The 25159-nt window shown below is 48.6% G+C and overlaps 1 protein-coding gene across 1 annotated transcript in view; it reads right to left on the bottom strand.

Annotated features, from left to right (window-relative positions):
* The window catches only part of PYGB (glycogen phosphorylase B), an 82834-nt gene extending 69644 nt beyond the window's left edge, over positions 1 to 13190 (bottom strand). The window contains exon 1 of the mRNA XM_075596309.1: positions 12811 to 13190. Within this exon, the coding sequence (XP_075452424.1) occupies positions 12811 to 13053 (243 nt within the window). The 5' untranslated portion in view covers positions 13054 to 13190. The remainder of the gene's footprint in view (positions 1 to 12810) is intronic.
* Between the last annotated feature and the right edge of the window lie 11969 nt (positions 13191 to 25159).

Raw genomic sequence — 25159 nt, 5'->3', positions numbered from 1 at the left:
ACCTGCACCACACTGTGATTCCCTCCCCCTGTACTTGCACCACACTGTTATTCCCTCCCCCTGTACCTGCACCACACTGTTATTCCCTCCCCCTGTACCTGCACCACACTGTGATTCCCTCCCCCTATACTTGCACCACACTGTGATTCCCTCCCCCTATACTTGCACCACACTGTGATTCCCTCCCCCTGTACCTGCACCACACTGTGATTCCCTCCCCCTGTACTTGCACCACACTGTGATTCCCTCCCCCTGTACCTGCACCACCCTGTGATTCCCTCCCCCTGTACCTGCACCACCCTGTGATTCCCTCCCCCTGTACCTGCACCACACTGTGATTCCCTCCCCCTGTACCTGCACCACACTGTGATTCCCTCCCCCTGTACCTGCACCACACTGTGATTCCCTTCCCCTGTACCTGCACCATACTGTGATTCCCTCCCCCTGTACCTGCACCACACTGTGATTCCCTCCCCCTGTACCTGCACCACCCTGTGATTCCCTCCCCCTGTACCTGCACCACCCTGTGATTCCCTCCCCCTGTACCTGCACCACACTGTGATTCCCTCCCCCTGTACCTGCACCACCCTGTGATTCCCTCCCCCTGTACCTGCACCACACTGTGATTCCCTCCCCCTGTACCTGCACCACCCTGTGATTCCCTCCCCCTGTACCTGCACCACCCTGTGATTCCCTCCCCCTGTACCTGCACCACCCTGTGATTCCCTCCCCCTGTACCTGCACCACCCTGTGATTCCCTCCCCCTGTACCTGCACCACCCTGTGATTCCCTCCCCCTGTACCTGCACCACCCTGTGATTCCCTCCCCCTGTACCTGCACCACCCTGTGATTCCCTCCCCCTGTACCTGCACCACCCTGTGATTCCCTCCCCCTGTACCTGCACCACACTGTTATTCCCTCCCCCTGTACCTGCACCACACTGTTATTCCCTCCCCCTGTACCTGCACCACACTGTGATTCCCTCCCCCTATACTTGCACCACACTGTGATTCCCTCCCCCTATACTTGCACCACACTGTGATTCCCTCCCCCTGTACCTGCACCACACTGTGATTCCCTCCCCCTGTACTTGCACCACACTGTGATTCCCTCCCCCTGTACCTGCACCACCCTGTGATTCCCTCCCCCTGTACCTGCACCACCCTGTGATTCCCTCCCCCTGTACCTGCACCACACTGTGATTCCCTCCCCCTGTACCTGCACCACACTGTGATTCCCTCCCCCTGTACCTGCACCACACTGTGATTCCCTTCCCCTGTACCTGCACCATACTGTGATTCCCTCCCCCTGTACCTGCACCACACTGTGATTCCCTCCCCCTGTACCTGCACCACCCTGTGATTCCCTCCCCCTGTACCTGCACCACCCTGTGATTCCCTCCCCCTGTACCTGCACCACACTGTGATTCCCTCCCCCTGTACCTGCACCACCCTGTGATTCCCTCCCCCTGTACCTGCACCACACTGTGATTCCCTCCCCCTGTACCTGCACCACCCTGTGATTCCCTCCCCCTGTACCTGCACCACCCTGTGATTCCCTCCCCCTGTACCTGCACCACCCTGTGATTCCCTCCCCCTGTACCTGCACCACCCTGTGATTCCCTCCCCCTGTACCTGCACCACACTGTGATTCCCTCCCCCTGTACCTGCACCACACTGTGATTCCTTCCCCCTGTACCTGCACCACCCTGTGATTCCCTCCCCCTGTACCTGCACCACCCTGTGATTCCCTCCCCCTGTACCTGCACCACCCTGTGATTCCCTCCCCCTGTACCTGCACCACCCTGTGATTCCCTCCCCCTGTACCTGCACCACCCTGTGATTCCCTCCCCCTGTACCTGCACCACCCTGTGATTCCCTCCCCCTGTACCTGCACCACCCTGTGATTCCCTCCCCCTGTACCTGCACCACCCTGTGATTCCCTCCCCCTGTACCTGCACCACCCTGTGATTCCCTCCCCCTGTACCTGCACCACACTGTGATTCCCTCCCCCTGTACCACACTGTGATTCCCTCCCCCTGTACCACACTGTGATTCCCTTCCCCTGTACCTGCACCACACTGTGATTCCCTCCCCCTGTACCACACTGTGATTCCCTCCCCCTGTACCACACTGTGATTCCCTTCCCCTGTACCTGCACCACACTGTGATTCCCTCCCCCTGTACCGGCACCACACTGTGACTCCCTCCCCCAGTACCTGCACCACACTGTGATTCCCTCCCCCTGTACCTGCACCACACTGTGATTCCCTCCCCCTGTACCTGCACCACACTGTGATTCCCTCCCCCTGTACCTGCACCACACTGTGATTCCCTTCCCCTGTACCTGCACCACACTGTGATTCCCTCCCCCTGTACCTGCACCACACTGTGATTCCCTCCCCCTGTACCTGCACCACACTGTGATTCCCTCCCCCAGTACCTGCACCACACTGTGATTCCCTCCCCCAGTACCTGCACCACACTGTGATTCCCTCCCCCTGTACCTGCACCACACTGTGATTCCCTCCCCCTGTACCTGCACCACACTGTGATTCCCTCCCCCTGTACCTGCACCACACTGTGATTCCCTCCACCTGTACCTGCACCACCCTGTGGATTCCCTCCTCCTGTACCACACTGTGATTCCCTCCACCTGTACCACACTGTGATTCCCTCCCCCTGTACCTGCACCACCCTGTGATTCCCTCCCCCTGTACCTGCACCACCCTGTGATTCCCTCCCCCTGTACCTGCACCACCCTGTGATTCCCTCCCCCTGTACCTGCACCACCCTGTGAATCCCTCCCCCTGTACCTGCACCACACTGTGATTCCCTCCCCCTGTACCTGCACCACACTGTGATTCCCTCCCCCTGTACCTGCACCACACTGTGATTCCCTCCCCCTGTACCGGCACCACACTGTGATTCCCTCCCCCTGTACCTGCACCACACTGTGATTCCCTCCCCCTGTACCTGCACCACACTGTGATTCCCTCCCCCTGTACCTGCACCACACTGTGATTCCCTCCCCCTGTACCTGCACCACACTGTGATTCCCTCCCCCTGTACCTGCACCACACTGTGATTCCCTTCCCCCTGTACCTGCACCACACTGTGATTCCCTCCCCCTGTACCTGCACCACACTGTGATTCCCTCCCCCTGTACCTGCACCACACTGTGATTCCCTCCCCCTGTACCTGCACCACACTGTGATTCCCTTCCCCCTGTACCTGCACCACACTGTGATTCCCTTCCCCTGTACCTGCACCACACTGTGATTCCCTCCCCCTGTACTTGCACCACACTGTGATTCCCTCCCCCTGTACCTGCACCACACTGTGATTCCCTCCCCCTGTACCTGCACCACATTGTGATTCCCTCCCCCTGTACCACACTGTGATTCCCTCCCCCTGTACCTGCACCACACTGTGATTCCCTCCCCCTGTACCTGCACCACAGTGATTCCCTCCCCCTGTACCTGCACCACACTGTGATTCCCTCCCCCTGTACCTGCACCACACTGTGATTCCCTCCCCCTGTACCTGCACCACACTGTGATTCCCTCCACCTGTACCACACTGTGATTCCCTCCACCTGTACCTGCACCACCCTGTGGATTCCCTCCTCCTGTACCACACTGTGATTCCCTCCACCTGTACCACACTGTGATTCCCTCCCCCTGTACCTGCACCACCCTGTGATTCCCTCCCCCTGTACCTGCACCACCCTGTGATTCCCTCCCCCTGTACCTGCACCACCCTGTGATTCCCTCCCCCTGTACCTGCACCACCCTGTGAATCCCTCCCCCTGTACCTGCACCACACTGTGATTCCCTCCCCCTGTACCTGCACCACACTGTGATTCCCTCCCCCTGTACCTGCACCACACTGTGATTCCCTCCCCCTGTACCTGCACCACACTGTGATTCCCTTCCCATGTACCTGCACCATACTGTGATTCCCTCCCCCCGTACCTGCACCACACTGTGATTCCCTCCCCCTGTACCTGCACCACACTGCGATTCCCTTCCCCCCCTGTACCTGCACCACCCTGTGATTCCCTTCCCCTGTACCTGCACCACACTGTGATTCCCTTCCCCTGTACCTGCACCACACTGTGATTCCCTCCCCCTGTACCTGCACCACACTGTGATTCCCTTCCCCTGTACCTGCACCACACTGTGATTCCCTCCCCCTGTACCTGCACCACACTGTGATTCCCTCCCCCTGTACCTGCACCACACTGTGATTCCCTCCCCCAGTACCTGCACCACACTGTGATTCCCTCCCCCAGTACCTGCACCACACTGTGATTCCCTCCCCCTGTACCTGCACCACACTGTGATTCCCTCCCCCTGTACCTGCACCACACTGTGATTCCCTCCCCCTGTACCTGCACCACACTGTGATTCCCTCCACCTGTACCTGCACCACCCTGTGGATTCCCTCCTCCTGTACCACACTGTGATTCCCTCCACCTGTACCACACTGTGATTCCCTCCCCCTGTACCTGCACCACCCTGTGATTCCCTCCCCCTGTACCTGCACCACCCTGTGATTCCCTCCCCCTGTACCTGCACCACCCTGTGATTCCCTCCCCCTGTACCTGCACCACCCTGTGAATCCCTCCCCCTGTACCTGCACCACACTGTGATTCCCTCCCCCTGTACCTGCACCACACTGTGATTCCCTCCCCCTGTACCTGCACCACACTGTGATTCCCTCCCCCTGTACCGGCACCACACTGTGATTCCCTCCCCCTGTACCTGCACCACACTGTGATTCCCTCCCCCTGTACCTGCACCACACTGTGATTCCCTCCCCCTGTACCTGCACCACACTGTGATTCCCTCCCCCTGTACCTGCACCACACTGTGATTCCCTCCCCCTGTACCTGCACCACACTGTGATTCCCTTCCCCCTGTACCTGCACCACACTGTGATTCCCTCCCCCTGTACCTGCACCACACTGTGATTCCCTCCCCCTGTACCTGCACCACACTGTGATTCCCTCCCCCTGTACCTGCACCACACTGTGATTCCCTTCCCCCTGTACCTGCACCACACTGTGATTCCCTTCCCCTGTACCTGCACCACACTGTGATTCCCTCCCCCTGTACTTGCACCACACTGTGATTCCCTCCCCCTGTACCTGCACCACACTGTGATTCCCTCCCCCTGTACCTGCACCACATTGTGATTCCCTCCCCCTGTACCACACTGTGATTCCCTCCCCCTGTACCTGCACCACACTGTGATTCCCTCCCCCTGTACCTGCACCACAGTGATTCCCTCCCCCTGTACCTGCACCACACTGTGATTCCCTCCCCCTGTACCTGCACCACACTGTGATTCCCTCCCCCTGTACCTGCACCACACTGTGATTCCCTCCACCTGTACCACACTGTGATTCCCTCCACCTGTACCTGCACCACCCTGTGGATTCCCTCCTCCTGTACCACACTGTGATTCCCTCCACCTGTACCACACTGTGATTCCCTCCCCCTGTACCTGCACCACCCTGTGATTCCCTCCCCCTGTACCTGCACCACCCTGTGATTCCCTCCCCCTGTACCTGCACCACCCTGTGATTCCCTCCCCCTGTACCTGCACCACCCTGTGAATCCCTCCCCCTGTACCTGCACCACACTGTGATTCCCTCCCCCTGTACCTGCACCACACTGTGATTCCCTCCCCCTGTACCTGCACCACACTGTGATTCCCTCCCCCTGTACCTGCACCACACTGTGATTCCCTTCCCATGTACCTGCACCATACTGTGATTCCCTCCCCCCGTACCTGCACCACACTGTGATTCCCTCCCCCTGTACCTGCACCACACTGCGATTCCCTTCCCCCCCTGTACCTGCACCACCCTGTGATTCCCTTCCCCTGTACCTGCACCACACTGTGATTCCCTTCCCCTGTACCTGCACCACACTGTGATTCCCTCCCCCTGTACTTGCACCACACTGTGATTCCCTCCCCCTGTACCTGCACCACACTGTGATTCCCTCCCCCTGTACCTGCACCACACTGTGATTCCCTTCCCCCTGTACCTGCACCACACTGTGATTCCCTCCCCCTGTACCTGCACCACACTGTGATTCCCTCCCCCTGTACCTGCACCACACTGTGATTCCCTCCCCCTGTACCTGCACCACACTGTGATTCCCTTCCCCCTGTACCTGCACCACACTGTGATTCCCTTCCCCTGTACCTGCACCACACTGTGATTCCCTCCCCCTGTACTTGCACCACACTGTGATTCCCTCCCCCTGTACCTGCACCACACTGTGATTCCCTCCCCCTGTACCTGCACCACATTGTGATTCCCTCCCCCTGTACCACACTGTGATTCCCTCCCCCTGTACCTGCACCACACTGTGATTCCCTCCCCCTGTACCTGCACCACAGTGATTCCCTCCCCCTGTACCTGCACCACACTGTGATTCCCTCCCCCTGTACCTGCACCACACTGTGATTCCCTCCCCCTGTACCTGCACCACACTGTGATTCCCTCCACCTGTACCACACTGTGATTCCCTCCACCTGTACCTGCACCACCCTGTGGATTCCCTCCTCCTGTACCACACTGTGATTCCCTCCACCTGTACCACACTGTGATTCCCTCCCCCTGTACCTGCACCACCCTGTGATTCCCTCCCCCTGTACCTGCACCACCCTGTGATTCCCTCCCCCTGTACCTGCACCACCCTGTGATTCCCTCCCCCTGTACCTGCACCACCCTGTGAATCCCTCCCCCTGTACCTGCACCACACTGTGATTCCCTCCCCCTGTACCTGCACCACACTGTGATTCCCTCCCCCTGTACCTGCACCACACTGTGATTCCCTCCCCCTGTACCTGCACCACACTGTGATTCCCTTCCCATGTACCTGCACCATACTGTGATTCCCTCCCCCCGTACCTGCACCACACTGTGATTCCCTCCCCCTGTACCTGCACCACACTGCGATTCCCTTCCCCCCCTGTACCTGCACCACCCTGTGATTCCCTTCCCCTGTACCTGCACCACACTGTGATTCCCTTCCCCTGTACCTGCACCACACTGTGATTCCCTCCCCCTGTACTTGCACCACACTGTGATTCCCTCCCCCTGTACCTGCACCACACTGTGATTCCCTCCCCCTGTACCTGCACCACATTGTGATTCCCTCCCCCTGTACCACACTGTGATTCCCTCCCCCTGTACCTGCACCACACTGTGATTCCCTCCCCCTGTACCTGCACCACAGTGATTCCCTCCCCCTGTACCTGCACCACACTGTGATTCCCTCCCCCTGTACCTGCACCACACTGTGATTCCCTCCCCCTGTACCTGCACCACACTGTGATTCCCTCCACCTGTACCACACTGTGATTCCCTCCACCTGTACCTGCACCACCCTGTGGATTCCCTCCTCCTGTACCACACTGTGATTCCCTCCACCTGTACCACACTGTGATTCCCTCCCCCTGTACCTGCACCACCCTGTGATTCCCTCCCCCTGTACCTGCACCACCCTGTGATTCCCTCCCCCTGTACCTGCACCACCCTGTGATTCCCTCCCCCTGTACCTGCACCACCCTGTGAATCCCTCCCCCTGTACCTGCACCACACTGTGATTCCCTCCCCCTGTACCTGCACCACACTGTGATTCCCTCCCCCTGTACCTGCACCACACTGTGATTCCCTCCCCCTGTACCTGCACCACACTGTGATTCCCTTCCCATGTACCTGCACCATACTGTGATTCCCTCCCCCCGTACCTGCACCACACTGTGATTCCCTCCCCCTGTACCTGCACCACACTGTGATTCCCTTCCCCCCCTGTACCTGCACCACCCTGTGATTCCCTTCCCCTGTACCTGCACCACACTGTGATTCCCTTCCCCTGTACCTGCACCACACTGTGATTCCCTCCCCCCCCCGTCACCTGCACCACACTGTGATTCCCTTTCCCCCCTGTACCTACACCACCCTGTGATTCCCTCCCCCTGTACCTGCAGCACACTGATTCCCTCCCCCTGTACCTGCACCACACTGTGATTCCCTCCCCCTGTACCACACTGTGATTCCCTCCCCCTGTACCACACTGTGATTCCCTCCCCCTGTACCTGCACCACACTGTGATTCCCTCCCCCTGTACCACACTGTGATTCCCTCCCCCTGTACCAGACTGTGATTCCACCCCCCTCCTCACTCTGCTGCGCGCCTGTCACAGGTCTCCCTCCTGCCTCCTGCCCATCACACCCGGGCCCGGCGCAGCTAACGTCAAGCGACGTAAAAACCCCGCTCCACCGACGTCATAACCCTGTTTTTAATCCCCGTCACACCGGCCCTGGCTCTTCGCCACTGACCTGCTGCAGCAGCGCTCCTCCTCCCGCACCGACAGCGCGTCACAGGTACGCCAACCTTGTCATCCCCGTTGGTACATCTCCCCCCCCCCCTCTGGCACATCTCCCTCGCACATAATCCAGGCAAGGACACGCCCCCTCCCTTAGTAGCAACACATCACCCTCCTGCTGTAACTTTTTGCTGGACAGCCGAGGGAAATTTAGAATGTCCATAATTTGGGAGGTGAGTCACATTGGAAGCTCAAAATAGTTGTGTTGACCTACAAATCCGCAGCAGAATGTCCAGTGAAAGTTTCGTTGTGCTGTTAGTGAGTTTTCGATGCTTCTGACATAAAAACAAACAGACGGAATCCAACTTAGAATTATAGTATAGATTGATTAGCTATGAGGCACAAAAACACTCCAACGCGTTTCGCGCCCACACTGGCGCTTTATCAAGGAGCGCAGGACAGCACAATAATTACATCAAGGGGCTATATTTCTGCCATAATAATAGAAAAATGCAGATTCATGTTCTTTAAACATAAAGTGGGGAGGAATGTTTGTAGATAAAAGATAGTGGACACTCAGCATGACTGAGCTTTGGTGCACTTTGACCACTGCCCCTTTGCTTATGCTGCAAAACCTGACATTACTTCATTAATTGCCTCAGATCCGGTGCTGTTACTCCAACGTATTTCCACTTATTTGGAGAGCAGTCACTATTAGATTGTAAGCTCTTCGGGGGAAAGGCCTCCATTTGCCTTATTTTGTCATTTGCTTGTTGCTCTTGCCCTCACCGTTTGTACTTATTTACATAGGATTGCCATTTTGTACAGCGCTACATATACTGCTGGCGCTATATAATTGAAATGATAAACATGTTGTGCCGTGCACTGCAGTCCTAAATCTTATATAGTACATAAGTGCAAGGTTACCAATCTAAACAAATAATGAATCCCTTTGACCTGTAAGTATTTATAGACTGATATCAATATTCCTCGTTACACATATAGGTCTACATTACGACAATGGAACAGACGTAAACAAGCGCAAAGAAAGCCGATTAACAGGAAGAAGGCATTTTTGTCACTGAGGATAAAAATACTCCACACAGCTGAAACACCATACCAAATATAGACATTACATAATCCCAGGCTGCAGGTACTAGCAACTGTTGAGAAAGGTTGATCCATTTCAATGAAATATTTTGACATTTATTCAATATCGAGGGTGCTGGTTCATGTTAACCTCCATATATACATATATAGGACTATACATACAGCACCGATAGTGCAGTATAGAAGTGCAGATATTTTAAGAAAAGGTACTAAATTCTGCCTTTTCTCCCTACAATGTGCGGGGGGGGGGGAGGGGGGGAATCTGCATTGCAATACATTTCAGTTCTTACAGATGTGTCAAATATAAGACACTTGATTACCCAGCATTTTTATATTTGACACAACCGCAGGGAGTGGGGAAGAAACTTTTCAATGAATGAATGTGTGTGTGTGTGTGTGTGTATATACACACACACACACACACACACACACACACACACACACACACACACACACACACACACACACACACACACGTCATTTTCCAGAATCCCTTGCTGCAGTGGAAGTGCTGTATGCTGGGTGATAATGGGGAAAGGCGGGGTTGCAGACCTGCCTAAGACATGCAGATGAGCATACAGTTGTATTTACATTTGTGTATGTATGTATGTATGTATATATATATATATATATATATATATATATATATATATATATATATATATATATATATATATATATATATATATACATATACACACACATACATACATACACAATGTATTCCTAGCTAACCCTGTTGTAGAATTTTAAAATAAAGGATTGAATTATTTTCATCAGGGAAAAAAACGTTCAAGCAGCTGGGATGTGGGCTGCAATGTGTAATAGCTGTTCACTGTACTGGTTGCCACCACAGGTCACATATTTCTCATTGACATGTTGCCTACAAAGCTCAAAGCTCAAATAGGTATGTGATGTTTTACCAGCTGGGACCTCAACAAAGTCACCAGCTGATCCATTTAACAGCTCCTCAAATGCAAAAGCACAATGGCAAGGAAATGCCCTTTTCCCCAAGTGTCTCTAAGCGTCAATGCATGAAGGTGTCTCCTTGTCTCGTGTGTTTCTGCTTGCGATTTTGTGGTGGTCACAGTAGTGGAAACAGTAGTTTCTATTATATTTATTTGTTTTCATCTTTGACCATTGCTAATTAATAAACATATCTATATACTTATTAATCAAGTGGGCCTTTTCATTGAGGAATATTAGTTTGTGTCATGGCTAACCTTATCAGTGCCAACTCACCAACACAATAATTGATTTAAAGCAGCAGTTCACGCACCTCACATTTATTTATTTTGACGGGGATGTCCCCTGATGGACGGGGATCCCTTGCTTCCTGAGCGACCAAGGGTTTTGTCCATGTCCACCGACCGGCAAGAATACTAGCCTGGTGGACACACAATGGCTGCGGTGTCAGGGCTTGCTCCACTGGCCAACAGAAAGTCACAACAGCAACGGAAGATGATGTCATGAACGTGACCCTATTTTCAATGGGTTCTTTTGAAAGATACAACAGAAAAATAAAATTCCTCGTAGTTGTGTCAGACGCAGCGGACACACAGCATAATGAATGAGATGTTCACATTTGTATTTCTTAGTTCTACGTCTCTAGGCTGTATCTCCTCTATGGGTCAGTGATAATGTGCTGCAGCAGTCTGGATATACAGTACATGCCATCCAGGCTACACCAGGTCTGACATTTGTAATGTCTCTTACGTTTAATAGGTTTCAAATTTAGGCCTGAAAGTCTAACTTGAAAAAGCACAATGATATATTCCATGACGTACAAAACATTCTACTCTTGTGGTTAAGGGCAATTTAAGGCAAATTATAAAATCTAGTTGCTCAAGAGTTGCCAAAATTGCAGTTGTTTTATCACGGGTATTGGACTCGTCACATTGGCAACCATATTTAGAAGGCTCAGCAAAAATTACTTTGAATTACTATTTTTCTTAAAGGGGGGAAATTGCAGGTGGTGTTGACAGTGATGTATGTGATTTGGGTGAAAACAGGTAAAATGTATTAAAAGAACTAGGACTGGGGATATTAGCCCTTCATTCACCAACTGGCCCGCATCGCTTTGATCTGTATCAATATATTTAGCCCTTTCCAGCAATTAATCCATTTAATTGATATGCATATTTATGGGATTCTTTTAGCACCAAATTGTATCACTACCAGCACAATGAACGGGGTCAGAATACATGTATGTTCGCACTTGTGAGGTCAAATATTTATTTATAGGGATTCTGGTTTTAGGTTTTCACCGGAAAAGCACAGCCGACTGATCATCTTGCAAATCCAGTAAATAAAGATGAAAAGTGGAAATAAAGCATCATTTCCTATTGACTTTAACCTCCAAAAAGGGACACAAGGGGAGTATAAAAACTTAAAATAAGGCAACTATAAACATGGAATTGAAATGTGTCTCAATGTTATTTTCATTGTTAACACTGATAAATATTAAAATGAAAAACACTGGGGGGGTGGGGAAAACACTGACTTTACAAAAAAAATACACACTGAAAACAGCCATCCCTATTTGTGACACACACACACACACACACACACACACACACACACACACACACACACACACACACACACACACACACACACACACACACACACACACACACACACACACACACACACACACACACACTAGCAGCCTCTTTGCAGCACTGACAGAAAAACAACTCCATTTATTTAGCCTCCCTGCAGCAATAAGAAAATCTAATGGTGTCACTGCTCACCCCTTGCACAGCAAAATGATGCAGGGAAACCAAAGACAAGAGAAGGTCCATTTAAACACACATGCCCAGCACATTCATATCATTACCGAGAATAATGTACTGTGCAACCATACCGTTTATCTATGGCTCCCTCGCTCCTGCAAAGGAAGGGGACGGGATGTATGCTACTGTATGTAGGCTGCTTTAACCCCTAATCTTCCGTGATGGCATTTTATTTTCACCCCTGCCACCCTGGGGTGCTGATCTCCTGAAGCTAACGAGTTGATAATGTGTGGGTTGTTTTTCCCCAATAACAATGCAGATATATTAATATGAACATGCACACGTAACGATGCTGAAGAATTGCATGTATATGCCCCCCCCCCCTTTCCCTGTACTTGCATCCAGTGGGATGCTGCATTCACTCTGCAAAACAAGGCAAGATGGATGTGTGCACCACCGAGCCTGCCCGGCGCTGTGTAATACCTGCCCGGCGCTGTGTAATACCTGCCCGGCGCTGTGTAATACCTGCCCGGCGCTGTGTAATACCTGCCCGGGTTGCATGCAAAAGAAGGGATACACCGAATTAGATCTGAGTGTTTTTTTTTTTACCTTGGGGTCTTTCTCGTAATAATATTGCTGAGTCCTGATCCATCTCCCCACCAGATGGTCCCTCACAGTGTGAGCCAGGGCGAAGTAATAGTCCCTCGGGGTGGACACGTTCCTGTCTTTCACCAGGGTGAAGTGGAGATGTCTGTTGAAGCTCTTCCTGACCTCGGATACATCCCCCAACCCTGCAATGCCCCTCACGCTGATCTGCTTCCTCTTCTCGCTGTCTGTCAGTGGGGTGGCCATCTCTTGGCAGTGGGGGGTCTGCAGGAGTAGAAAGGTGGCGAGCTGTGGAGAAGATGCTTTGCAGCTCTGACTGTGGGATCCGCAAGCTCCTGCTCCAGCCCCTAGTAACTGCAGAGGGAGGGGATGGGGGCGGCAGCAGAGAGGGCGCATGCGCTGTGCACACCAGGACACTGCAGCCCAGAGCTACAGAGCGACCAGGAAGGGGAGATGTCACTTTGTGCCTAACCCCTTTGCTGATTATAACGCAGGGTGACACCCTTGCACCCCCCCCCTCCCTCCTCTTGCCGTCAAAGGGCTGAACATTGAATTGCATGGAGAAGAGCATATGGCTAGAGCAGGCCCATCCACTCACCATACTTTTGACTCTCAGCCAAATTAGCATTGAGAGCAGCCAAGAACACAGGAACTATTTGGGTGGGGGTGCTGAACTTACAAAATCAGTAACATACATACATGTTTAAAACCAGAGACAGAACATGAAACACAGACAGAGCTCAGTGCACATCCAGTGAAACTTATACACGGTACAGTGCCTAAATATACATGTATTTAGTATAGCTATCTATTAAATAAAATGGTCTTTTAGTTTAACATTTTGGCCAAAGTGTTGTAAGCCCCTGAGCCACTGCACGGCAGACCAAATCTCAAGGGTCCCTAACACTAATATAAATTCTTAATAACCTGTGCATTCTCAGGACAACATACATACATGACCATAATGCAAATCATGTATGAACCCTTTGCAGCTAGGCCCCCCCCCACACACAAACACCGCCCGCACCCCTACTTCCAGACCCCATGAGAGCAGCTTCTAAAGAAAACAGAGACAAAATAAGTATGAAATGACATGAATGAGGGTATCCTAAACCCCAGTTCGAAGAAACTTCAAAACAAAAAAAGATAGCAAAACCAAAAAAGGTTTAGATTTTTTAAACAGGGCAATGCTCCTTGGATTGTATTTTAGAAAGATTTAAGCAAGAGCTTTGCAGTAAAAACACTGCTCATTTGCATGTCATTACCCAGAATCCCTGGCTGCCGTGGAATCACTATGCGTGGAGATAATGGGAAAGGACAGGGTTGCAGACCTGTCTGAGACATGCGAATGTGCTCGCAAGTGATATTTTTATTTACAGGGTTGCCAGACGTCCCGTATATACGGGATTGTCCCTTATTTTAATTAATTGTCCCTGTTGTCCCTGATAGGTCTTTGTCCCGTATTTCAGGGGCAACGGGACAATTATGTATATACAGAAGCAGAGGGCAGTGGTGGAGCCTGTCCCAGCGGCGTGACCTGGGAGTTGTAATTGACTTCTGGGTCATACCGTTGGAGGCGGGCTCCACCACTGCCCTCTGCTGCCGCAACCACTATGGTCCTCCTCAGCCACCATCTGCCGCCGCACCGCTGCCATCCTCCTCCCATCGCTGGACCTTCGTCCCTCAATTTTCTGCAGTCAGAACTGACTCTACAAGTAATGATGGAGGGCCCGAGAGGTGACGAGGGGGCTGTGAAAAGAAGCCGGGGGCTGAGGAGAAGGCAGGTGGCTGAGAGGGTGAAGGGAGGCGGTGAGGAGGAGGTCGGGGGCAGATAGTGTGAAGGGGGGCTGTGAGGAGGAGGGAAGCTAAGAGAAGGAGGGGGAGAGAAAGAGATGGGGGAGGAGAGAGAATGTAGGTGAGAGAAACGGTGTGTGTGTTTTTAGGAAATGTCTGGATTTAAATAACATTTTCCTCTGTATTTTGGCGTCCGGGCGTCCCGTATTTAAAAAACATAAATGTTTGTAAAAAAAATTATACATGTGGTGACGCTACTGTACACTGTACGGTGGAGGGTTTTAGTTACTTTTTTTTACCCACCATAACTTATATAATGTGCACAAACAAACAATGGGGGAGCATGGGATTAGAAAGACATATACAATAATAATGGTGATGAATATTGACAGTAGTTCCAAAGGTGGGGGGCGGGTTGTAAATATAATAATACTTACACGGCCATGTGTAAGCAACCACAATTAGTGATCACCTCCTTGAGGGCGAGCTGTGCCTCTCCCAGCTAGATATAGCTGTATGTTGATAGGGTTAGGGGAAATGATATATAATCTATAAGGCTATACTCACACGGCCCTGTGTGAGCTGGTGTAGAAATTGGTTACTTTGGGGTTAAATTTAACCCATCCACATCTATTCGTCACGTAATGGGGGTTTTCTCCAGTATCCAGGGCAGCACGAAAATCAGTGCTAACTCCCAGGCGTCAGCCAGGCTCTCCCCCCAGGTGTTATGATGCGTGGGGGGGGGGGGGGGGGAGGGGTTGGGGGATGAGAAAAACGAGTGAGGCACGGTTCCAGTTAAATATTCACAAGAAATCGCATTTATTAATTAAAACAGCAAAGGGACTCACATACATATAGAATGGACCCCTGGCCTCCTCACGCAGTCCATTATATAATGTGCAGTATGTATGAATATCTTTAGTTATATAGCGCCAAAAGTGTACTCAGCTCTTCACAATAATACAATAAGCGCAATAAGGGACTAACCCCGCCTCCCGCTCCGCCTCCTGACACACCTCCGCTCCGCCTCTGCTCCGCCGCCGCCCCGCCCCACCCCCAGAGCGCGCTCACTGCCTCACCTGCAAGGACAGGAAAAAGCTCCATTTTGGAGCAGGCGAGGCAGAGCAGGAGCGCGGCTCAGCGCTGTTTAATCCTCTATGTCCCAGGCCTAAGTGTTGTGTGTTGGGAGACTTGCAGTGACAGCAGGTGAGGGAATAAGTGCAGTCGCTGGCAGTGCTTTGCCTCAGTGACTGTGGGTGTGGGACAATAGCCATGAGTGTAGGCTATTGGGATGTGTGATTTGTGAGGTAAGTTTTAAGGTTAGTCCGTATTAGATCAATCAGATAAGTTAACACCGTTAGCAAGGGAAGAGGTGGCAGGGAGGCGAGGATGAGAGCAGGTCTGTATATGGATGGGTCCATCCAGTATTCAAAGAGAGATCCCCGGCAGCAGGAAGGAGTAGATAGACGGTGTGAATAGAGGATTTGTGGGGGTGTTTATTATTGAGGGGTAAACATGTTGTTGGGAGAGAGGTGTATAGATAATGGTGCAGTGTATGGGCGAAAGCATAGGTGGAGGGGAGGATAGATGAAGAAATAGGGACAGGAGGGGAGTGGGGAAGTTGGAGAGAACAGAAAAGTTTACAAAGATGTGAGGAAACAGTAAACAGAAAAAGCAGTATACAAAAAATAAGAAGGTATGAGGTGGACTTTCATTTATAAATAAAAAATAAGTGGGGTATATTCTAAATGCTTATGTCAATCTAGAAATATGTATGCACTATAAAATATTTTTTAAACAAATCTACTTTTCTTTAAGTAAGAAAGTGAAACTGGAGGTTTGTAAATGAAAGAGCAGAGGCGCTCGATACCTTTTAGACCATTACACTTTAGGTGTCATGTTACATGTATAAAAACTCTTGGGAGACTTTTGTAGGCGAAGAGAAGACTCACACGCCTTGCAGGCCCCAAAGCCTGTGACCGCAGGACAAATCTGAACCTGAGTTGGATGAGAATCTGATCGCCCATGTCACTAAGAAATAGGACGTTAGAAACTTATATTAAAGTCTAGCAGAGAGCTTAATGAGGAAAATGTATGTGAATTATGGATTCAAAGAAATAAAGCCAAGAGAATGCAGTATAGAGCCCTGAATTTGTACAACCTAGTGAGGAAATATATGCAACCGAATCATATTCTAAAAATATGTAGAGACTGTAGAGCCTAAATAAATGTATCTGGTGTTTCAGGAATGTTATCAAAAACTTTATAGAAAAAGTGGGGGAAAAAACGAGGAAGCATTAAAAACCTTTATGAAAAAAATGAAAATACTGGTTGTCACACGGGAAGAAAGACAAAAGCTAAATGAATCAGTTTCTGCAGAAGAGATATTGAATGCGATAAAGCACTTTAAAAATGGAAAAGCTCCGAGGCCAGATGGGTTCGGTGGGGAATTCTATAACATTCTGGAAGCAAAACTAGCAGAACCATTAAAAGAAGCATACAAAGAGATAGTAGACACGGGAGAATAGATGGAGACGGGAAAGAGAGCGTATATTAGACGTTTGCATAAGGGGAGAAAGGACCTGCTAAAACCGGAATAATACAGATCTATATCTCTGCTAAATCGGGATGCAAAACTACTATCCAAAATAATAGCAGACAGACTAGCTGAACTGTTACCGAAATTAATACGTAGTGATCCAGCTGGATTTGTGAAAGGGAGGACAGCAGTTGAAAATACTAGAAGGGTAATTGCGGTTTTGAGTTGGACAAACAACAATACAAAAGACAACAAAAACAATAGAATTGTCACAGTGGATGCGGAAAAGGCATTCGATAAAGTCAACTGGGAGTACCTATTTCAGATGCTACAGAGAATTGGAATAACGGGAGCATTCCTAAAGGTTATTTAGGCAATGTACGGAGACCCAAAGGTCCAAATTATGGCAGAAATATTAATGTCACAGGAATTCAAACTTCACAAAGGAACGAGACAGGGTTGCCCTTTATCACCCCTGCTCTTCAACATAGCCATTGAGCCTTAAGCAGAATATCTAAGGCAAATGGAAACATAAAGGGATAAAAATCGGAGAGGCAGAAACTAAACTCTGTATGTTTGCAGATGACTTACTGTTAATGGTATCAAACCCAGACAAATCTTTAGGCGCAAGGCTAGTTCTACCATTAGGCCAACTAGGCAGCCGCCGAGGGCAGCAGATTTCTAACTGCAGGGGGATTTCATAGAGCAGGGAGAGAGCTGGGAAGTTTCCTCCATTCTGATTGGCTGCTGCTGGGGAATGCAGCCAATTAGGAGGCGGTGTAAGGAGACTGGGGTTGGGGCCAAGCAGAGGAGGAAAAAGCGTGGACCACAGAAAGGTGAGGGTGTGTGTGTCACTGTGTTTGTGTGTGTCACTGTGTGTTCTGCTCTGTCCTGGGGTGTGTGTGTGTGTGTCATTGTGTGTTCTGCTGTGTGTGTTGTGACAGTAGGGGCAATGCGGCTCATTAATAAAGGTTATATAGAATTTTAGACCGTGAGGCAGTCCAAAAAGTCCGGGGCTCTAAAAAAATAGAGGTGTGTAGCTGAGAATACGATGTATACTGATGTCTCTGAATCCTGTAATAGACACACTATATGAGTCTATCTGTGAGTAAATCCAATTAGAACGATATAAAAGTCAAGTAGTGACGTAATGTATAGGTAAAAAGGTTTGTTGTCAACTGGCTGCTACATGCAGCACGATCGCGTCGTTATATTATTATTCACAGGTATGTAGAACAGTTGTAGAGTGGATATTGAAATCCCCTGGCAAACGCCGATAACCAGCAGCAGCCTCCGATGATGGGCAGCGAGGCGTCAGGCAGAAGGGGAATCCCCGTGAAGGAGCTCAGCAGCCTCAGCAAGGGCGAATCCCTCTGTGTTGTAGGAGGGAATAGATGAGCCCCCAAGTCGATGAACCTGCCGCAGGGTTGATGCAGCCTCAGTACGGCTCGTCAGTAGTGTGTAACCGCCTGCCTCAACCACCAGATAGGTTGCTGTGTGTACCGGGGAGGAGGTCTCGGTTGGTATGCAAACGAGGACTTCCGACAGCGTATTCACAGTGGCGTGCATCCAGGTGGGAGACACTAGTCTGGATCGATGGAGAAACCGGAGCACAGCCCACCAGTGCAAAACAGGACACGAGGGTCTACTTTATAACGGTTTATTAATTAAAAGAACATAGGGCAGAGTTCCTAGAGACACTCTGACATGTTTCGCGCACGGAACTCTTTATCAAAAAGTGTTTGTGTGTGTCACTGTGTGTTCTGCTCTGTCCTGGGGTGTGTTTGTGTGTGTCATTGTGTGTTCTGCTGTGTGTGTTGTGACAGTAGGGGCAATGCGGCTCATTAATAAAGGTTAACAGACATAGAAGATAAAGCAGAGTACAGCAATGATGAAGTGACGGCTCGATGCAAAAACGATAACAAATATTTTATCGGCACAAAGCCACAAAAGCTTCTAAATGCGTTTTGCGCTGTCGAACCGGCTCCGGCATCAAATCACGTCGCGGGGTCATTTGACATCACATTCCATGGCAACGCGGCATCACGTGACCCCGCAGCGTCCTTTGACGGCAGGTTACCATGGCGACGAAGACCAGATAGGAGACGTTGCATGGGCCTCCCGCGGTCCCCCAGCATTTAATTTAAATATTATCTAATTAAAATGAGGTAAAATGGGATGAAAAAACTACCATTTAAAAAAACAAGAAAGGCCATAAAATGCCTTGAAATAGTTATACGCTCAGATCTGTGGAAAATTGTACGCCAATATTATTAAAACGACAATAATAAAAATAATAAAGGAATTGGAAAGGTGGCAGGATCAACCATTTGATGGGAAGGTGTCAGCTGGTAAAAATGGTGAGTTTTGCTAGGTTACTACACCCGATATAAATGCTACCTTTATTAATAAAACACAAAGAGCTAATAGAATTGAACAGATTGATTAATAGATTTATATGGAAGAAAGGAAAAAACAGAATTGCCGTTAAAAAACTATATCTGCCAAAGGACGCAGGAGGGGTCAATGTACCAGATATCCGAACATATAACCTAGCATGCATTGCAAGACACATAGGAGATTGGGTACTGGAAAATAACTACTACAGCTCAACCCCTTTATAACGCGAAACCGTTACAATGCGAATCCGCTTATAACACGATGCAAACGTGGCTCCCAATTTTCCTATTTATGAATACTTTACAACACGATTATTGGTATCTTAAATACTTTATTGTACAATGCATACAATTGTACATTATTTCTAACGCGATCCGCTTATAACGCGATGTGATTCTTTGGACCCCAAGCACAGCGTTATAAGGGGGTTGAGCTGTACTCAGCACTAAAAACGGAGCAACAGGTGGTCATGCCGAGATCATCCATGGAGATCCTACACACAAAATGGGGGAATTTGCCATTAGAGATTAAAGAAAATCTATTAATAAGAGACATGTGCGGCATGGAAAGCAGTAAGAAAAAATATGGGCCTGTCTAATACAATATCAAAATTTTATTCTAGGAAACTCTAATTCCTGCCGGGACAAAGTCAGGAGACATTTATGGAGTGGGGAAGAAAAGGACTAAGATAGGACAACTAATGAATAGAGACAAAGAAAGTTGTATTACCTTCAAGGAGCTCAAAGATAAGATAAAGGTACCAAATACACATCATTATTGGTACATGCAAGTACAACACTACTGCAGGAGTTTAGACAATTTAAAAAAAAGTGGTAGTGAAAAACAATACTTGTGATGATTTCTTTGGGGGAGCGAGAGAGAAGAGATACTCAATCTCTGATTTATATAATCTATTCAGACACAAGGACTACGAAATAACCTTAAAGGTAGTGGGCAATAAATGGAACAAAGACTTCTTACAAATTGAGCATATAGACACTACATTGATAGGATTAGATAGAGTGGCAATTTAAGATATCTCACAGAGCGTATTTTCCTATTGATATAAATCATACAGGAAAAGATAAGTCCGAAAACAAGTGCCCGAAATGTTTAACCGCCAAAGCAAATCTCGAACATTGCATGTGGGAATGCCCTAAAATAAGTGACTTCTGGAACCAGATAATGGAGTATATATATTTAAAAAAAAAAACACCAACAAAAATACAGTTAAAGAACCGATATCAGCGTTGTTTGGGAACCTAGAAAAATGGAAGGAGATTTGTAGAAATGGTATTACTAGCCGCGAGGAAAACGATAATGGGGCAATGGATAAAAGAGAAACCCCCTACTGTAGAAATTATTATTAATTATCTAAAGCAGTGTTTCCCAACTCCAGTCCTAAGGGAACCCCAACAGGTCAGGTCTTAAGGATATTTCTGCTCCAGTCATTTTGACTTAGGCCTTGCCCCCGCTGCATGCTGCAGCGTCCACTGTGGCGGACACTGCGCTCACCAGAGCCCTCCCCGCAACGGCGCCGGGCCCGCTGCGAGGGGGGGCCGCAGCGCTCGCGCGAGAGCTACTCCTGCTCTCAATAGAATTGAGAGCAGGAACTCGCGTCGAGCGGCTAGGCACGCCCCCCGGCGGTTCAGCCAATGAGGGCGAACCTGCCGGGTGACGTCATGGCCGCGCCCCCGTCACTCCTCCGGCACGCCCCCCCCGGTCTCTGCTCCTGCAGTGAGCTGCAGACTGGGGAATCGCCGGAACGCGCAGCCGAAAGCGTGGGTGCGCATTACAGCGCCGTGACCGGGGCCTTAGCCTAAGCCACCTGTGCTGGAGCAGGAATATCCTTAAGACCTGACCTGTTGGGGTTCCCTGAGGACTAGAGTTGGGAAACACTGATCTAATGCATTTAATTACCCTGGATAAAATGGAGGTGGAAAGCAATAAAAGAGAAAATGGAAATAGTTTTTTCCAAAGGTAAGATCCGTTTATTGAAATGCTGCCATTGAAATGTTTCAGACAGGTCTGCAATCCTGCCTTTCACCATTATCTCTTAGCATGCACTGCTTCCACTGCAGCCAGGGATTCTGGGAAATGACATGCAAATCAGCACACTGTGTCATGTGAACGTAACTAGTGTTATTTTTATTTGCTGTACACTGTACGCTGCAGGGTTTTTGTCACTTTTTTTACCCACCATAACTTATTTAATGTGTTGTTGAAATAAACAATGCCTTTACTTTAAACAAAGGCGCTAGTGAGTTCTTATGTTCCATATTTAACTAGATGAGTGCCGGTCCTTTTGTTTTGATTTGTCTTTGCTGTACACGTACGTATATTCATATATGTATACAAAGCAGCAGGTGAGCGCCAGTTCCAATGTTTTATTTTTGTATCACACTTTATATCTGTGAAAATGTAAAAGAAAATATGTCTTTCCTAAGTAAATATTCTGAATGGAAAGTCCAATTTGTGTAACACGGTTATTTATTTTTATTACTGCAGTATTTTATTAGTACGATTTGCAACGTGGCTAACAAAATTACTAAACAAAAGTAAACAATTAAAATCTAAAAAGTTTGTTTCCATATTTATTTACTATTCAGTCGTTTGACTGTTAACCGTGAACAATGAAGAACATTTTATTTTACTGACCAGGCGTGGCAGAAGTACGGTCCGCACAAGCTATTCAGTAATGCATAAAGAAGGCACTGGAATACTAAATAATAAGACCCATCTTAAAATACACCTCTTTAACAAAGCATATAAGTAGCTCCATGGCTCATACTAGACACCTCACACATCCACCTTGGCCCCCTGCAGACGCACTTACCAGAACACCCTCCTACTGTCTCTGTACATTCTTCCAACTTACCAAATAAGCGCAATGTACATTAATGGCGCTATATAAATAAAGACATACAATACAAATAGATGTTAAGCTCTTTGGGGCAGGGACTCCTTTCCCTAATGTTACTTTTATGTCTGCAGCACTTATTCCCATTGTGTGATATTATGTCACGTGTATTACTGCTGTGAAGCGCTATGTACATGGATGGCGTTATATAAATAAAGACAGACGGGACAGACAGACAAACTAAGACTAAGCCGCAGTGATCTGTGAACTTAACTGCAGGAGATTTGGGAGGCGTGTCGGACGCATCACAAAGCTGGTTCGCCCTCATTGGCTGAACTGCTCACGTGATGCGGACGTCACGCGGCCGCGCTTGAAAAGACAAATAAAGTCTCTTCAAATCGGGGTCGCGCCATTGCGCTTCGTCTTGCGGGCACGGGCATACACACGGATCGGCCTCATAGGCATTAGGCAATTTGAGGTTGGCGCGCAAGTGTGTAAGTGAGCGCCATCGCACGCTCTATAATCTCAGCCTAAAAGAGACAACGCTGCGGGCATTTCAGCTCTGATAAAGGCATTTGAATTTAGCTCTCTCATCCAAGGTCAACATGTCATATGAATGAGTGGGTAATTACATGTATTACTCATTCTTTCCCTAACAAATCCCAAAATCCATTAAATTACCTACTGTACATTTTCAGTTTTATAGGTTGCGACTATATCAAGTAGACTTCATTGTCTCTATTCAATATAGTTTTGCTCTGGGAGATTTCATCATCATCCTTTCAAATATATGAATCTGAATTCTCCCCCTGGAAGGGGAAGGCGACATTTCTGCATATTGAAGGGGTTTTTTTGGCTATTACTTTTAGAATCTCCTTTGTTTTGTCCTCACAATTAATAGGCTCACTTCTTACCCCTCTTCCTCCCCCAGTCCCTCCACCCCGGTTAAGGCAGTAACATCAGCAGACTGAATTAAAGTTTGATCTGATTCTGAGTGGTAGCGGCTCAGTGAGTACAGACACTGCTTCTGTGTTCTGAGTTTGAAGCAGGGGAGCCTGGTTCAGTTCCCGGCGTCAGCTCCTGGTGAACCTGGGCAAGTCACTTTATCTCTCTAAAATCCATAGATTGTAAGCTCATCTCCATTACCCTCCATATCTAGGCATTATATATACCCCCATTATTGAGCTTATATCTCATAAATACCTCACAAGAACTCACAGGTGTATAAATGCTCTGTCTTCAAACCAATTGAAACAATCAGCCTGACATATACATATGCTGTTTTGTATATAACTCTGACGCACTGATTATTGGGACTTTGTTTTTGCTATATGGAATAAAGTTATTATTATTATTATAATTACGTTCCTCTACCCAGTACCCTGCACGACCAAGGTAACAGTCAGATATCAGTGCACTCATTTATAATATATACATGGTACTTGCGGGTGCTGGGCTCTCTGGGAACGAGATCAACAATGATCATTATTGCTCTACCCAACATAACAGTCGTTTTTTGGAGTGACTTCCATCAACCTAGAAAGTATCAGGTGATTTTTAGACTGAGAGATATCCCTTCAAAAAGGAAAGGAAAAATAGATATGTTTTTAAAGTGGAGGGGTTGCATCTTCAAACTTACACATTTGATACACAGCCACTAATAAAAGATATTAAAATCAGTGCACAATTTTTGATAGAGATAGACTAATACACAAATAGAGTGAGTAAAGTTGTAATGCTGATATAACGATGTCCAGATAATAGCATGAGGCCAATATCTGCTTGACAGATTTCTAGCTGTGATAAATGTCAAGAAACAGCAACTTGGCTTATCTACCTTGTCTGCTCCATCCTATTAAATATGATGGTTTTCTTATGTTTTCACACGCAGTACAATTCTCTGGAGGAGGCTGCAATAATTAGGCGGAGATCACCTTTGTGACAAACAGTCTGCAGTACAAAGAAACCACAGCTTCAGGGAAACCGCATTTTGTTTTTCAACACTTAGGTTTCAGTAAAATTAATAATTTTCTCCCTAGAGACATGAATGTGCAATTTATCTGAAAAATCCGCTTCGATAGGAAATTGCCGTTGCTATGGTCGCGGGAACAAAGGTACAGTGCCTTAAGAAAGATTTTATTGGCAATAAAGAGCCAGCCTACGGTCATCTGCCCTCTGCCGTCCAGCACCTTTGTGGTGACAAATGAAATAAGTGACATCGCCAGCTCACAGTTCTTTGACAGGAGCGGCTCACAAACCAACTTATTTCAGCTGGGAGCTGACTAATTATTATTACTAGCATGTCTGTTTTTAGTCATTTCAATCACAGAGATGGCTCCTGATGAAGGTCTCACCGAGTGTAGCATATAGTCATAATAAGTTTCTGCACCTGCCAGAAATGATCCAATTCTCTCGACCAGTAGCAAGTCTGAAATCAATTTGTGTGACCGTATGTACTGAGATTGTGTATTCGCCATGCCTGTGTGACCCTGCGAAAGTACCTTCCAATGGGAGAGCATTGCAAGAGTTCAGCTCTCTAAGGCTGCGTTTATAGTACTGGCTACGGCGTGCAGCCGCAAAGCAACTCAATGTAGTCCATAGCGACCGCCCATAGTGGGCGTGGCGGCGACGTGTGATTTCACAGCGACCAAACTCGCTGTAGTCAAAAGATTTTGAGATATACAGACAGCCGCACCACGTGACTGGCAGCAGCCAATCACATAGCCCCTTGCCGCCAGCGACATCGCACACCAGAGTGC

Source organism: Ascaphus truei, chromosome 4, assembly GCF_040206685.1.
Source record: "Ascaphus truei isolate aAscTru1 chromosome 4, aAscTru1.hap1, whole genome shotgun sequence".
In the NCBI taxonomy this organism is placed as follows: Eukaryota; Metazoa; Chordata; class Amphibia; order Anura; family Ascaphidae; genus Ascaphus; species Ascaphus truei.
Note: the sequence above shows the minus strand (reverse complement) of the source record. Positions and strands in the feature narration are given on the sequence as shown.